At 42.3% G+C, this 16735-nt stretch overlaps 1 protein-coding gene across 1 annotated transcript; it reads right to left on the bottom strand.

Moving 5' to 3' along the window:
- Positions 1-855: 855 nt before the first annotated feature.
- Positions 856-15618, bottom strand: IL20RB (interleukin 20 receptor subunit beta). Its single transcript, XM_062588677.1, has 7 exons — positions 15554-15618; positions 10167-10304; positions 9206-9396; positions 5181-5305; positions 1607-1757; positions 1151-1296; positions 856-981 (listed from the first exon to the last, which is right to left on the bottom strand). The coding sequence occupies exons 1-7, from the start codon at positions 15616-15618 to the stop codon at positions 856-858; spliced, it is 942 nt and encodes a 313-aa protein (XP_062444661.1).
- Positions 15619-16735: the final 1117 nt, after the last annotated feature.

Here is a 16735-nt window from a genome sequence, read left to right as displayed (position 1 = left end):
AACAGCATTTTCCTCCTTTCATTCCAACCGCAGCCATATGAGAGGCTCTTACCACTTATCTCATGGCAGCTTTGTTTCTTCAAAAACACAAGTAAACTGCAACAATTTTTTGAGGTAAAAATACTGAGGCTGAAGTGCTTTGCAAGTAATGCAGTGGGCTATACATTTATTGCTCTGGTGAAATCCTGGACATCGAAGGGTGGATGCTGCCTGTGTTTACTAAAGTGAAGAGAGGGAACATCTAAAGAGGCAGAGCTAGATCCAGCTTGTTTTGCTGACTCCTCAGCTGAGTAGTCTTTTCATACTCCTCTCCTATAGAGCTATCAGTGGATACATTTCCCGCATGTCAGAGTGATATTCTGCAATACCAACCCGGTACCAGGAAATTTTAGCAAAATACAAAGCTATTCCCTATTCCAGTAACGCTATCAATTTAAGCTATCATTTCCACGCACATCTCCCCAACCTTCCTTATATCATCCCCTTTTGGGATGAGTGGGTAAGTTCAGAATATGTGTCCTCAGACGACAGAAGATCCTAATACCCATCTTTACCAGTAAGGACACTCAGAACATGTCTGGTCATCACTATGGATATGAAGGGAAAGTACGGAAACTAGAAGTTGGCATCTGTAGCCTTTACTTGCTTTTGTTGGTGGATGAAGATGTTACAAAGAGGATGACAATAGCAACCAAGAGCACATGCTCAAACACAACACCTTTAGTTTTCAGCATATTTTAGACACCAAGAAAACAGACATTACTGATTGGTACTGTGAGGAAAACTGCTGGGGCACAATCTGCCAGACCTGTTTAGAAGATTGTTTCCACAGTATTTTTTTTTTTCTGATCTGTTCTAAAGTGTTTCTTGAATCCACAGTCGGAGAATCTCTTCAGAGGGCATCACATGCACCATCAGATCACAGTGTTCAGCCTCTTCACTCCCACACAGTATCAGCTGCGTGGAGGGCTCTGATACTTTCTGTAAAACAAGTGCACTCATATTTAAACACTCTCAGACTGGCAAACTTGTCTTTCTTCTACCTGCCCCCACCAAAACTGTTCTTCCTATCTTGCCTGCCACAACCGTCCAGAGATGTGGTGCTCAGGACCCAGCCCCCTAGTAGCAACAGGCAAATCAAAAAAGTTACCAGTGTGTCTGGCAGGACAACAATGGGGCAACAGGAATCCTGAAAGATTTTACTTGTTTTCCAGGCAAGGAAAGGCAGGGTCAAAGCCGCCATAGCAAAGCTGGCAGAAGAGATGAGGGCAGTAATGAGCCACACGGACTTGCCACCTAAAGAAAACAGAGGGTGAAAAACGTCAGAGAATTTGTGAGGACAAACCACTCAATGGTCAGGTGGCAGACTGATCCTTCTGGGACTGCTCTTCCCATTCACTCTGGTGAGATTCACTGCGCACGCACCAGGAAAGGACTTCAGTGCCAGTGCACCTTTTTTATCTCCCCCAAGGAATAAATGGGACAGCGCACTTGCAAACAAGGCAGGAGACATTAGGCAGAAACAAAAAGAAGGGAGCTGAGCCGCTGAAGTGCCCTGCTTAGGTGTGACTACACTGGGGGAACAGAAAGGAGAGCTAGCTGTTACCTTCTGCACTCACGCACTGCATCTGGCTGAAGCTGCTGCTTCTGTTGATGGCCTCTACATACGTCTGAGCTTTTACGCAATAGTCATTTCCTGCCTCCATGGTGTCCAGGTGAAGCGTGGAGCCGATCTCTTTCACCATCTTCTGCTTCGTCTGCAAAAGGCCAGAAGAAGGAGCATCACAACTTAGGGTAAGGGGCTAATTGAGTGCAGGGGTCCCACTGTCAATGCTAGCCTGGACGTTGTTAGGAGAAAAGATAGGAAAATAATAGGAGCAGCAGATGTCAGAGCAGATTGTGTGAATAAAAGAGAAAGGAAAAGCAGCAAGTGAGAAAGCATGGTAGAGCAAAGAATGCGACCACACTTGCCTGGGAGGATAGGAGGGAATGGAAGAAATGAACCACGAACCAAACAAGTTTCATGATAGTTATGGGCCACAATATTAGACCATGACCTTCTCCCCTGGTGAAATGCTGGATGATTGGTCTGGGATCAGAGTTTCTGCCAGGATGCTAATACCATGCCTGTGCTACCAGTGCTGCTGTTCTAGGGGTGCTGAAGCCTTTCTGTGATTTTGCAGCACAGAGAGGGAAAGAGATGGGCTAAGGAGGAGCAAGTGAGAGCAGCAGATAGACCTCAGTACCATGTCAGATTTTGCACCCCCAGAGTCCTGCTGCTTCAGATGTTTGAAGTCTCTCCATTTGTTCATCTGTACAATACTGCCATGTCCCACAGCGTTGTATATTTTCTCTGTCCCTCATTTGTGCTTTCTTCACATATTTGGTTCCTGACAGACTGAAAGGGAAGTATAAGGGAACTTCTTTCATGTTGATGATGTCCTTACATACACTCTCTCACTGCTGCCCCTCAAAATCTGGCATGTACAATTGTAACACGCTCTAGTGCACCATAAGCAGTGTATGAACACTGGAACATGGTTATCTTCTAAAAAAAGGGGCTCTGTTAACTGCCAGCAAGATGAAGTTGCTATTTCTAGTCTGCTCATTCATGAAAAGAGGACAGGTAATACTTAGCCAGTTGCTCCTAATTCTTTCTGTGTTGCAGATGCAAAGCCTACATTCATAGCAGGCCTCATGAGCTTTCCGCATCACATGCATGCAGACACCATCAACTAGTCAGCAGGGGTCTCCTGGAAGAGCAAGTCTTTCTCTCCATCAAAATGGCCCCCTCCACAGAAGGGTGACCTTGAGGCCAACAGGTTTGAAAAGACTTCAAGGACAAAATCAGGTCAATTACTAGCTTGCATGTATAACCTCTTGAAAAAACAGAAATAAGAGATGTCAAACGTGACATTTATTTAAAAAAAAAAAAAAAAAAAAAAGGTCCCAGGAGACATCTGGACAAGTACTGAATGATAAAATTGATGTTTATGACAGTCCAGTTGATAGAAAGTATTCTGAAGTCTGGAAATAATGTTCATGGAATAAATATCACATATTGGGAAAGAACTAATATGTATTTGTAAAACGAAATAAGCTCCAAGTCTATAGAATTTCTTCTAAAGCACATGGACAGGAGAAACTTTGTTGATACAATTTACTTGGATTTCCAAAAGGCTGTCAAGAAAGGCCTTTTCATAAGACTATTAAGTTAAGAACCATGGGATAAGAAGGCCTCATTGCTCTATGTGCACTGATTAGGCTGTGATTACCTTGACCAGCCTCAGCTGGGCTGCCCCACTACCACCACCACCCTGCCCATGGCCCAGGAATCCTATTTAAGCTCAGCCCAGGTTCCTCACTCTTTTCTTGAGATGTGTCATAAGAATCCTGGTCTCTAGCTCTGCCTTCTGAATGGGCCTTGGGCCTGTGCTGTAGATAATTGGTCTCCTGGATGGGCACCAGACAAGTACATTGCTGCTTTGTCTCCATTCCTGTCTCTGACCCTGAATCCTCTGCCTCCTGACTGGGCTCCCTGGATGGACCCTGGGCCTAGTGCATTGCTTGACTTCTCTGGGGCAGTTGATAGATCCTGTTACGAACAGCTGGTTGTGCCTGCTGTCATCAACCCTGTAGGTCTGCATCCCATGAAGGAAGGCATTGCCTGTGGTGGGCTCCCCCTTAGTTCCTGGCTTGCTTGTCCTTAGAGAACAGCCTTGCTTCCTGCTGCTCCTAGGCAGAAGGAAGCTTTTTGCATGGTTAAATTGCTAGCTAAAATGTAGGATACAAAATGTATACTTTAGAGGTTTATGGTGGAGGCCCATGTAGATCTCTAGTCACTAAAATATTGCAGATGATCTAGAAGGATGAAGACTGATACATACCAATGATACTCAGAAAAAACACATCAGGGTACTAAAAATGACAGCCAACTGTGAATAATTGTAGGAGGGTCTTAAAATAATAAATGAGATTCAGCACAGATAAATATGAGATGATGTTCATAGGAATTTTTCTCCTGCACTTTTGCATACTCAATGACCATCAGTGGAACATCCCAGTCAGGAACAGGCATTTTAGGTTCAAATAAGAAGTTTTATGAAAGTTTCAGCTCTATAGTGGTCACAAATATTAATAATTGCTGGGAAAAGAAAAGAGTATGAAGACTTATTTTGTTCTGTGGTATGAATCCACACTGCTCCTGCACCTTGAACTGTGCAGGTATAGTCTCTTTCCCCTTTAGTAAAGGCACAGGAGTATGACAAGAACTGGAAGGATAGAAGGGCTCTTATAGGATACAGGAGGTGGCCAGTACAAAATAATTGGTGTGGTGCAGAAAGTTAACAGGGAATAACTTGCTCTTTTCTAAATTAAGATTCAGATAGCACAACACAAGCTGCAGAACTCCTTACTTCAGAAAGTTGTATGTGCTAAGTTTACATGGCTTCAAAACCAGAACATTAAAGGCACCAGTTTTGGCTCAGGAATTCCCTGCAGCTGTGTGTCTCTGAAGCTTGTGAAACTAATCTAAGTGTGACTGTACAGGGATCCTGTTATTTCCTTCCTTGGTCATCTCCATTGGCCACTGGAAGAAAGACTGTACTGAATGGACCTGTGATCTGATTTGATACGGCTGAGTTCATATTTTTATGTTTTTAGGTGCTATGGAAACATGGCATTCCCAAGAGAAAAATTACTGGTGTCTAATAAAAACAGAAGTACCTGAATGGAATGCAAATTGTCAATTTTCATTATTACTTGGCGTATAATCAGTACCCTCAGCTAAATGTTACAGCTCATTCTCACTGGGAAGTTGTATTTTACAAGCGACTCCTGAGAAACCTTTGTCAACACCTCCAGTGTGACACCTTAATCTAGGTCCAAGTAAACCAAAGGATACTCTGAGAAGAAAGTCAGCCTTCAGTTCATGACTTCTGTTCTAGTTTATTTTAAATGTTGACGTTCCCTGTGGGATTCCCCTTCCAAGAAGAAGGAAACGTGAAAAGAGCAGACTGGCTTCTCCACAGGAATGAGAATAACATGCTCATGTGTGCAGTGACTGATGATCCACTTGTTGCAGTGTGGAATGGAGAACAGCCCCTGGACAATGTCTGTGTGGTCTCACTCTAAGTCATGTGGGGTCTCCATCCTCACCCAAAACCCAAGGTAAGACTCACCCTACTCTCCTGGCCTTTCTTCCAATAGAGAACACAGAACTGAAAGGCGGGTCCCATGTCTTCCAGCTCCACTAATAAATGATACCCGTCTACTATGATCTTCATCTGAGGTGGGGTCAGGTAAGCTGCCAACATAGAGAGAGCACCATTATCACACCAGAGGCAACTATTAAATAAAAAGTCTTCCTTTTCCTAGGTAGGAGAGGAAGAGAAGCTCCTTGCTGTCACTCTCCTTCAGCTGCCATTATGAGCAAAGTAGCATATCAATCTGGAATAACAGCTGATTGCTTCAGTGGGTAGAAATCTCTCTGCCTTTTTCCCAGTATGTCTAGGTATTGAACAGGAGCAGGACCATGACTGTGTTGTGATGTTTTAGCTGAGTTGCACAAGCTTTGTTTTGAATCTTCTCCAATGGAGGGAAGTGTCTGGCCCAAGGATCCCATGTGATCTACAGCAGCAGAACCAGTTGGGCCACCAGAGGTTGAGACATCCGATCGGGCCAGTTCTGCTCCTGGGCATTAGCGTAGCAGTAAGACTGTACAGGATGTGGAAGCCACTGCTCCTTCATGGAAATTTTGGCAATAACTCAAAGATGAAGGGGAAAGCGACGTGAGCCTTGAGGATAAGCAGAGTTCAATGTTTCTATCTGAAAGGAGAACCCTGGGAAAGGGCTGGTGTGTGTATGGGGGGAAGTTATTCTACTAATTTCTGGGTTACATTTTCCCAAGATTTCTGTAGCTGAGAACTGCTCTAAATCTGCCTGACAGAAGGAGAAATGAGCCTGCTTGCAGCAGTAGGATTTTGGAGGTGTGCTCTGTTCACTGAACAAATTGGGGCTTTCAGGCTGCTGACGGTACACAGAGATTGGGAGGCTAAGGGCTTGACAGCACCGCATGTTTCACCCACACAACTCTGAGCCCTGTGGTGACTAAAGGCCTGAGGCTCACTTAAGGTTAATCTCTCTATAGTATTAATATTGTGTGTATTCTTGATGACCTGGCTTAAGGAGTCCAGCTGAATTAATTGGTTCACATGAATCCTGGATTTCCATCCAGTGTCCACATGATTTTGGATAGAATTGGTTTGCTGGCAATCTGTGACTTAGTTTTTGTCACTAGGCACAATTTGCTTCATGCTTACTTCAATATTCAAAGTTAGGAACAGTTCGGGATTATGCTGTGAGGAGTATTACAGAAATGATCATAATTAATCAAACATGGCTCCAACTACACAGTGTACATCTGTGAACTGGGAATCAGGGTAGTACAGAGATCATATTTGCACTAATATACTTATCTGTGCCATTTCATACAATTCTGTCATAGCTGAAACTGGCTTCAATCTTCTTGTTTTCAATGAAGTAAGGAGAGTAATGTATGAAAAGAACATAGAGAAGCCAAGTATTTAATAGGAATTACTGTTGCATGAAGTGAATTGACGTTAATATTGAGGAATAGGAAAAGTTTGTTCACAGTGAGTATTCCACAAATGGGAGACCAGGAGAACTATTTCCTACCTTTAAACTGAATTTGATTAACATCATGAGCCCTCAAAAAGAAAAAAGCAATAACGCCATTTTGAGTTTTAAAACTAACTAGTATATTAAAAACTGGATGTTGCAAGATGCAAATACTCACCAAACAGGAGCATTTAATATTTACTTCCTGTGTTGTCATCCTGGCTACCGAGTAGCTATCTGAGTGTTGATAAATGAGGAAGTATTACTGACTATTTTTTTAGAAAGATCTTTGAAATATTTTTCATGTACACCTAACGCTTTGAGACTAGAGGGCTTTTTTGATCTAGAAGTAGTGTGGGTTATGCTGATGCCCTGTCTTTCCATGAGCAAAATATGGAGTGTAGTATAACTTGTGGGCTGTGCCTTGAATTCCATAATACCTGTCAGTCTCAGAATGCCATATTTCCTAAGAAACACCAAAGCAGAAAGAGGAAAGGAAGCAGGAAAGTTCAGCAGACTGAGCTTCCAGTCACAAGAGAAAGTGCCTCGCCATGCCACACATCTCCATTGGTGCTGACTTAAGGCTGAATTCGACATGTAGAGTTAGGATCAAACTACAGCAGAGGTAATGAAGACACAAGCTGAAGGAAATGGGTTGTGAACCTGAGCTGGTGAACAGCTTGACTGATGAGGAGCTGGACACTAATGCACATATGTGCAACATACCAACTTCCTTTTGGTGACCAGAATGAGAACTGCTCAAAGCTACAGTTCAAGTCTTTGAAGATATTGATGGTTTCAGCAGTTGGAAGACAGAACTTACTGCATGAATGTTCTTCCGTGATCTGCTTGTTTTTCAGCAATGCTGTACCTTGCAGGTAGACAGTGACCTGGTGTTGATGATACAGAACTGCTTGCAGAGAAAAGCAAGATAACAGACCCCCTCAGCTCCAGCCAGTGACAGCACTATGAGGCTATTCTAGAACTGAGAATCATTTGAAGAACTGGTGTCTGCAGCTCATTACTAGGACCTGAAAATTTGCAGTGAAAAGTTGCAAGGTCCCTGAATTGTGGAGTCTGTTGCATCTGTGATTTAGGCTGTAGGAGCCTTCATGACCACTTCTCATATAATCCACTCTGCCAGATGGGGCAGGATGGAAAAGTCTATTTTTCCTATCAGCTGCCTTTTAAATCATAACACCTTTTACAGGGAATTCCGACTGAACCCAGAGAGTGAAGCAGCACAGCTACCAGTCAATGAATAGCCCAGAACCTGGGATGAGTGCAGTCACTGGTATGGTAGTCTCCTATTTCACAGTATCTAAGGCAGGACCGGATGCCACCTGCAGCTTCCATCTATGTCAAAGTCATGGTTTATCCCTTAGGCAAGAAGACAGTCCCCTTCTGAAAGCTCACTGGGAGAAGAGGGAGAATGAGAAAGAGGGAAGAATGAGAAAGTTGCTGCCCTCATCTGTAAAGAGGGTCAAGTTAAGGAATATTTTCTTTCTCTGCTTGACAGTTTGATCCATGGCTCAACTCCATGCTATAATAGTAACTGGAAAAGAAAAAGATTCATTAAAACTGCCCTCTAGGGAAACAGTTCCACACCAGCAGACATACTTACCATCTTATGTAGCACTTCTGATGGTGCTACTTTGACTAAGGGCTCTATATGACTGAGGACTGCTCCCTCATGAGTTAGTAGGTAACTTCTAATGACCCATGAAGGTTTCAGATGGAGTTCACTTTGGCTGTGGACAGATAGTTTCATCCCTGGCTAAAGCTGATGACTGCTGCTCATCCCAGACTGAGAATTGCCCACTAAAAGTGACCTCAGGAGAGGGTTTTATTGCTGAAAGCAGTTGATGGCAAGGCAGAGAAAGGATGTAATGATTCTGGAGAAACACTGGAACTAGATAGTGCTGATTTTATGGGTCAACGTGATCCTTGAGTTGAGCTGGTCCTCAACTCTGCAAGAGATGGAAGGATATGAAGAAGACAGTCTGCATTGTTAGGACTGCAACATTGCCTTGGCTTCTGTTTTCCTCTCCTTCTGAGGTTACATCATCTATCCAATGACAGAGGAGGAGGGAATCATGTCAAGACGACAGCATGGGACAGCATGAGGCAGGCAGAAGAAGATGTGGCTGTTTCCTAGAGAAAGTTTCCCTAGGAATAGATCCTGGGCCTATGGTCATGTGAGGTTTGTCTCTTTCTCAGAAGAGAGTTTAGGTGGAGCATTGATAGCAAGCCTGATTGACTCTTTGAAATCAGGAGCAAGACTTCTCAACCTGCCAAGAGGGATGTCTAGGGGGTTCCATCTTTCTTTGAAGCCCTTAAACTTAAAGGCCTGGGAAATATTGCCCTACCTCAGGAGGAAGCCATCTGAGTGAAATGTCCCAACTTGACATGAGAGGAACTGAGTGGGACTGAGTAGGACATGCTCTGTGCATTTATAGGCTTCATGTCACATGCAAACATGCGCATGTGCAATTCTCGGTGCTGAACAGAGCACTCAGACAAATGAACACAACTGATGGAGCATAATTCAAATGACAGGACTTACTTGTGATGCGGTTGAAGAAACCTTTCAAGGTGCCCCACTCTGATCTTCGAGTGCCAACATCTGCCCTCACACGCAGGTTATAGGGCACAGTGGCTGAGATATCCTCTGTGATGTTACATATTGTGGCTGTGATGAGGGAACACTCACAGATGGGGATCCAGCTCTCATTGGCATATTCTCGTTCATACTCCCTGGGAAGAGGAATAGTAGAGAGGCTACAAAGACAGTGATGGGGATATCTCTATGATATCTCCTATGACCTGGGCTAAGACTGCTTGCTAATTCTCTCCAGGTAAAACCAGTTCAGGGATACAGTGGGGATGGAGTACCAGAAGTGTATGAATCCAGCGTTGGTGTGCTCTAGAGATAATCTCCTGAGCAGGTTTGTCCATGAGCCAAATGCAGCACATTACTGTGGGAGGTGGGAACATTCAACCCAGTGTTGATGCATTTGATGCACCAGATTCTGCCTTCTCAGATGCAGAGACCTTGACCTGGTCATCTTTGGTAAACCAAAGAAGCCATGTTGTGATCCAAGTTATAGCACAAGATGCACCAGAAGCCCCCTACATTTTTCTAAGAGATATTAGTGTCTGTAAAATGATTAAAAGATTAACACTGAATAAATCTCAAATGCTTTCTTTCCTCTTCTAAGTAACCTATTACTTATCTTCTAAGCTGTCTGAGTTCTTTGGTCAGAGACAACTTACATGAAAGGACTTAATATACATGATAGATTACTTAGGTATCTATTAACAATCAGCTATTGATAAGACCTCAGAATGTTCTCAGAATTAGACCAAAGGTTTTTTTCCACTTGTGATTAACAATGATGGAATATCAAACTTTTCTTAGATCTGTGAACTGAGCAGTGTTCAAGACACATAAGCAATGCAGGATTCTAAGTCTAACTAAACAGTTCAAAGAGCAAAGAAGAAAAAAAAAAGCAGCTGGAAGTTACCCTTGAAACTCAACGGAGTATCTCACAGTTTCTCCTTGGATGGTCACAGGACTCCAAGTTAAGAAATGTTTCATGTTGGTAGAAATAATAGAGATATTCTGAGGTGCTGGCAGCAAAGCATCTTCATCTAGAATTCCCAGCAAAAAAAAGAAAAAGAAGGTGTAAGAATGTAAAATTAGATGAATTCTCCAAAGCTGTGTTTTGCATTAGAAAAGCACACTGCTCTTTTCTTTACTGTGACTTCAGCATTTGGATGTATTTTACAAAGAAGAGGAAATATCAACCAAAGAGCAAATGACACAGCAGTTAAGTTGACACTGCTTACAGAAAGGGAAAGCATACATTTTCATTATTTCAGACTTTTTTCATTGTATCAGTAAAACAGTGTGCAAAGGTCAAGTTTTTAGAAAGTCATCTAGTCTGATTTAATGAAGTCAAGTAAAAGAGATGTTCTATTGTGTACTGCAAACTGTTCCAATGGACCATTTACCTCATGGTTAAAAACATGCAATTTCTTTCCAAGCTTGACTTGGCTCTGTAGAAGATGATCCTGGCTCAAGTACAGGCTTTTTCTATTGCAGGGTTGTAATAATATAAGTGCTTGTAGACTGCGACCAAAGTACTTAATAGTCTCTTGGATAGATTTAATCAATGAATTATGATGGAAGCTATTACGTTATTCTCTGGAATCAGGGAGTCCTAGGTTTGGGATGGCGCCTACAGTGTGGCTTATGGATTTTATCCTATGACATCTTAATGAGAAAATATTAGGAGTTTGGGGAGAAGAGTGCAGAAGGCAGGGTGCCCTGGGTGAGCATTCTCTACAGTATGGGAACAGCCTTCTCTCTGTTCTGCGGCTTCCTGGTCCTGAGAAGATCACATACTTTCTGCTCAGCAGGGGAATAGTTCCCAAGGTGCAAGGGACTATTGAGCTGGAGGGAAGGAGGAAAGGAGTTGTTCCTACCAACCTAGGGTAGCAGTGGCCATTTCAACACTCTCCTAGGAACAAGGTAACTGCTCTAGCATAATATATGTCTGTTGCACAAGATTATTACTTTTATCATTTAAACTTTTAAAAAGTCATATCTGTTTCACTTAACAAGGTCCAGCTTCCATTAATCCCTATATGGCATTAAAACAAAGTGCCTTCTTTCAGGCTATATTCACAGAATTAACCAGTTAATATCAGTTGTCCCACCCAGGATCCAGTCTAGGTTGACAGGCCCATAACCAGTATTTTCATAGTGATTATTCTTTTAAAGGATTGGTACAATACCTGCCATCTTTCTGCCCTTAAAATATCCCTCGTATTCATGTCTTTATGAAGTCATTAATGTTCCAGAGAGACTTGATCGAACTCTTATGATTCTTTGACATAGATCTGTTGACATAATGTTCAGCTGCTCTTTAAACTGAGCTTCAGAGATCTCTGGTCTCTGATGAGTTGTTTTCTTCCTTGCTGTTTAAACAGCCATAAAAGTCACTGTCTGCTTTATTAGCAGTTCTATCACTTCTGTCTGGTTGGGGTCAATACAATTGTTAAGGCACTTTTTCTTTCCAAAACACCTTTTTTAAAAAAAACAAAAAAAATTTTTTTTTGATCTTAACTCTGCAGCTCAAATACTCATTTGGTCTCTTGTTCAGCTCTCCATAGTTTTGACATCGAGGTCATTTGTCAGTACTTTTCCACAAACTCTTGAGTCCCAGATCAATTTTGGGAGACAACATAGATAAGTGCGTGAATTATGTAATAAACTTCCATTACATGACCAGACATTATTTTTTCCACATGACTCATGCACACAAAATGATGTTTCAGTCTGAACAGAGGTGACTTGCACTGAGATGTTTCCTCATTTTCAAGTTCTTGACTTTAGGAGCTTTTGAGAGATGTGTGTGGGTGTGTGTGTGGGTGTATATATAAATATATATATATATAATATGTGTATATATATATATATATATATAAAAATTTGTATTCCACAGTACTGAGCACTACTGTAATTAAATTGTCTCTAAGCCAATTTTAAAAGAAGATCATTCTGAATTTGGAGATCTGCCTTTTAGTGGCTGAAAGATCATTTTTCGTCTGGTCAAGACCTATCTTCATCTCCTGGATGTGTTTATGTCAGCACACAATTTTCCTGGTTTGTTGACAAACTGTGGGCACAGACCTGTCACCTCACTTACCTAAACCCCAAAAGCCACTATGGTTTCTTTTTTTTCCTTTCATTAGGAAAATCCTCAGGGTCTAGTGATGGCATATGTATCTCTATAAAAAAGAAGATCACAATTTTAAGCTTCTTTTCTTATTGGTATACAGAGTCTTGGGATAGCTGCTGACTGCTATTGGGAAGATCTCTTCTACAAAAAAGAAAATAGTTATAACAAAAGCTAATGATGAGTTTGTTGTACAGAGAACATATTTGCTGGTTTGAACACAGCCACCTACTTCTGAAGTCTCTAGTGGAAGCTGTTGTTCAGTGTCATTGAATATCTGTGCTACAGCATCAGAAAGTTGTTTCCAGCACTGCAGGTAAGACAGAGGATTACAGTGTTTTGGCCGCGTAGTTCAAATAGGTCAAACAAATGATGCCCTAGTTTGGACATCTGTCTTCAGACAAAGAGAACTGCATCCCTCAAATAAGATATTCTTCCACGCTGTTGACCAGTAAAAGCACTAATGCACCTCCCTTCATTCTGCCTGGATCTCAGAGCCATGCTGAAAGCTGTATATTGGAAGAGAAGTCCATGCTCTTCCAAAATACTGTTGATCCAGAGGTAACACAACCCTATGCCATATCCAAGCAAACAATAATACTCTCGTTTTCCAACAGTCCATCTCTCACAACAGCTCACAAAAAAATTGTAAGCAAATTAACACTGGGAGAGAAGATGAGCTGAATGCAATCCTTTGCCATTTACACAGGGAAGGCACTGATTATAAATAAAGAAATGTGTTGGTTCAGTACTAAAATACTCCATTAACTCTGGCCCATGCATTTGCAAGGGAAAAGAAACAATCAAAGTGCAGGAGACAAGAGAGCACCTTGGACCAAGAGAGTAGGCAGGACCAGGCAGCTCTTACCCCAGTGCTGTCTGCCACTTCCATACGGTTTTGGAGTCACGAGCAATGGATAAAACCTTCACAGGGCAAGTCAGACAACTGCCTTTCAAGCCAGGATACTGACTTTTACAATTACAGCTCCAATGATTTCAAAGAAAAGAAAGAAATTTCCAGATTTTCTCTGTAAGTTTCTTTTTTACCTCCTACCCTATCAGGAATATACTCCATTTAATTCCATTTAATTCGTTACACTAAGAATGGGTTTCAATTTACAATGGTGGCGATTTCTTTTGAATGTTGCTTTTATCATTTAGATACTCGTTTTCTTCTCTTCACATTAAGGAATCTCCACAATAGAAGCAAGCAGCTTCAGGATCAAGTCCAGTACCTTTGACTTTCTGACTTTTCAGTTTAAAGTGCTTAAAAATTCCACTGATTCCATGTCTCTGGAATAGTTTTTGTTACCCTTTCTTCTCTGTGAATGTAAAACATTCATACTTCATCACCAGTTCCTGCTACTTCATCATTGCTATCACTGCTACTTACTGTTAAATGTAAAGGATGCCATAAAAATTAATAAAATTATCTCTCTGTTTATAACAACCTCTTCTTTCAGGGGCTCAGCAATGCAAGAAGAATCAGTGGTTTCAGGAGCAGTGTTGTGTAGTGTCGGAAGCGGTTCTCCTCATCTATACTTCTTCTGGTGTGCCCCTTAAAATTGTATATGCAAGGCTACGAATCTCCTCTTTAGCACTGTATTAACAAACGTTGTTGTCTTTTAACTTCTTAGCATTGCACCATTTAGTCTCCTCTTTCTAATCTGGAGGACACCAATGCCATCAGCATCTTGTATCTTAGGGCATGATCTGCATCTCTGCATTTGAGGAAATTTCTGCAAAGGGGTATTTGACAAGGGAATGCTGAACTCCAAATATTGGTGACAAGAAAATAGAGTGAGTATATGTCTCTAACACTCCAAAAAACTAAAGGGATTTCTTTGTAAGCCTAGCGGTGAAAGTGAAAGGCAGTCCCTCTCGAGCGTACGCTTTAAGATGGGAATAGCAAATTATGCTGATCAGCCTCTTTGGCCACCTTTAACCTGAAGGCTCTAGGAGCATCCCTACCCATGTTCCAGCCACACACACCGACTACGTAAGGCAAGACCCTAGCATGTACCAGTTTGCCCCTTTTTCTTCCCAGCACCCTGGATACAACGTGCCAGTTCCCAGGCAAGACAAGTACTGTACTGTGATCTAACTTACATCTGCTCTGGACAACAACAAGGTCTGTTCTAGACATAAACCATCAATCAGAAAATGCTCTTTGCTCTAATGAAAGAGACTGGGAGACATAAATCTTCATGTTTCAGGTCAAGGTCAATGGAATGGGAGAACATCTGGTGGAAAATTATCCCAGCTTTCTCCCCCATGGTCTGTCCCAGTGTGGAAGACGGGGCTGGATGAGTATCGGTTCTGAGCAAGGCTGACAGGCACTACATGAGCAATACATCGCTGCACAGAAACACCACACAGCTAGCCAGGGCTTATTAAACACAAATACAGTAAAAACAGAACCAAATTTCTTTAAAGACTAGTTGTCTGGCTTTGTCATCTTTCAAAAAATACTTGTCACAAAATTCCCCATTCCACAGAATAAATGTTCAGAGAGCATTTGACTCGAAGCTGAGTCAATCTTTGCCTACCTAGCAACTAAGAACTATAAATAATCCAGTAAAAATGTTTTGCTGGCCAAAATTATTTTTTCTGAAGCAGAGAACAAAAGGGAGCAAGACATAACCTGAGTTCAGGAGCTAAGATGGCACATTTAGAAAGACGTAACTGAGCAAAATCTGAGCACAATGGCAAGTGAGGTTTTCTTTCCAGAAGACTGAATATCTCAAAAACACTGAAACATAGTCAGGACCCCTGAAGGTCAAACACCTTCTAGATATGTTTGGAGCCTAGCATTTACCTGGAGAAGCAGATTGCAGGCTGCACAACCTGCATAGGGCAGAGACTATCAGTGGATATTTTTGAGCCAAAAACTAACACTTTCTAAATCTTCCTTTCTGACCCTGCATCCATTCCACAAGTAGGGAATCTCCTGTGTTTGAAGAGATGAGCATTTAAAGAGGAATTGCAAGTTCAACTTCTCAGCGAACAGCAAAAAAAACCCAACACATTCTTTAGACTAAGAATTAAAATTTAAGACCACTTAATCTTGCACTATTGGACTTAAGAAAGGAAGAAACACTTTTTGTTCCCCCCAGCCCGTTGCACTTCTGACTGCAGTCAGCTGGAGATATTTTAACTATTTACCTGAGAGATTAGGTGCAATCAGAGCGCAGAGGAAGAAGGAGACGAGCTTTAGGGACAATCTGCTCATACTTGTTACCTTTCCCCACGTTCATACCTCGGTGCGCAGCTCTGAATTTCCCCGTTCTAGACAGGGAGCCCTGTCTGAGCTAGCCATGCCACGAGCCAAGAGGGGACTTCAGGGGCGTATTGCAGACGTTGCTCCTGCGCCCGTCTGCGCCGATGCTGCAGACACGCATGCGTTGTTTGTAAGGGTGTAGTCACAGGGAGTGCCGCCGTAACTTCATTCCAGCATTGCTTTACAGGTTTGTGCAACCGCTCGACTAGAGAGCATAACCCTGTTTCATTGCATGAGTAATTATACGTATTAAATGAAGTCATATGGAGGAAAAAGAATTCATTCATTTCCATGTTGTTTATATAACTGTAAATGCTCAGTTTTCTGCTCAGACCCCAAGCTGGCTTAGCTCCCAGTGCTTCCAGGCACCTAAGCACCAGGAAAGCTCCCCAGTATTGCCAAAGCACACTAGTGGCCTCAGACCTCGCTCAAAGGAGTGGTGAAGGAGAGCATGCCTCTGGGCTGGCAGAAGGGAGGTTCATGCTCCAGTTTATCTCCAAATATTATTTTTTTAAAGGCAGCTGTGTTGGGTGTGTGTTGAGGAGGCATTTTGTTTTCATATCTGAATTGTGCAGGCATGTGATTCCCAAGGTTTTTCTGATCTTCGAAGGTCTGATGCTCTCCATCTCGCTTCTGGAGCAAAGGCAGGCTGTTCAGTCAGCCACGCGCTCCTAAGCGCAGCTCTGAGACCAGCTCAGAAACAAAAAATCACTCACCAGCTCCAAGGCTGCTGCAGCATTACCCATTCTGCCTGTGAAGCTGATTTCTTCAGAGGCCAAGTAAAAGAGCAAGTTCAAATGGAGGTTTTTATGTTCTACAAAAGGCCATTTAAATTAAACTCAACTCTGACCATACAGCTAATGGGGGGGAGGGGGGGAAGTGCCAAATTCTACCAAATACTTTTCACCCTAGGGAAATGTGCGTGTTAGAGACTTTATCTCCAAAACCTCCTTTTTGCCCCTATTTGCCACCTGAGAAAGGATTTTCTTTATTAAAAAGAATATCTTCTTCTGCAGGTCTTTCAGTAGCAAATATAAGTCTGTTGTTCTCAGTGGTGCATTAAAGCGAT

Source organism: Rhea pennata, chromosome 15 (assembly GCF_028389875.1).
Source record: "Rhea pennata isolate bPtePen1 chromosome 15, bPtePen1.pri, whole genome shotgun sequence".
Classification (NCBI taxonomy): Eukaryota; Metazoa; Chordata; class Aves; order Rheiformes; family Rheidae; genus Rhea; species Rhea pennata.
Note: the sequence above shows the minus strand (reverse complement) of the source record. Positions and strands in the feature narration are given on the sequence as shown.

Excerpts from the sequence above, each read along its gene's own strand:
- IL20RB (XM_062588677.1), bottom strand. The coding sequence starts at position 15,618 with ATGAGCAGATTGTCCCTAAAGCTCGTCTCCTTCTTCCTCTGCGCTCTG. Across the intron at positions 1,297-1,606 it reads GCAGTGCGTGAGTGCAGAAG|GTGGCAAGTCCGTGTGGCTC; the intron begins GTAACAGCTAGC and ends TGTTTTCTTTAG. Across the intron at positions 982-1,150 it reads TTGTCCTGCCAGACACACTG|AAAGTATCAGAGCCCTCCAC; the intron begins GTAACTTTTTTG and ends CTTGTTTTACAG.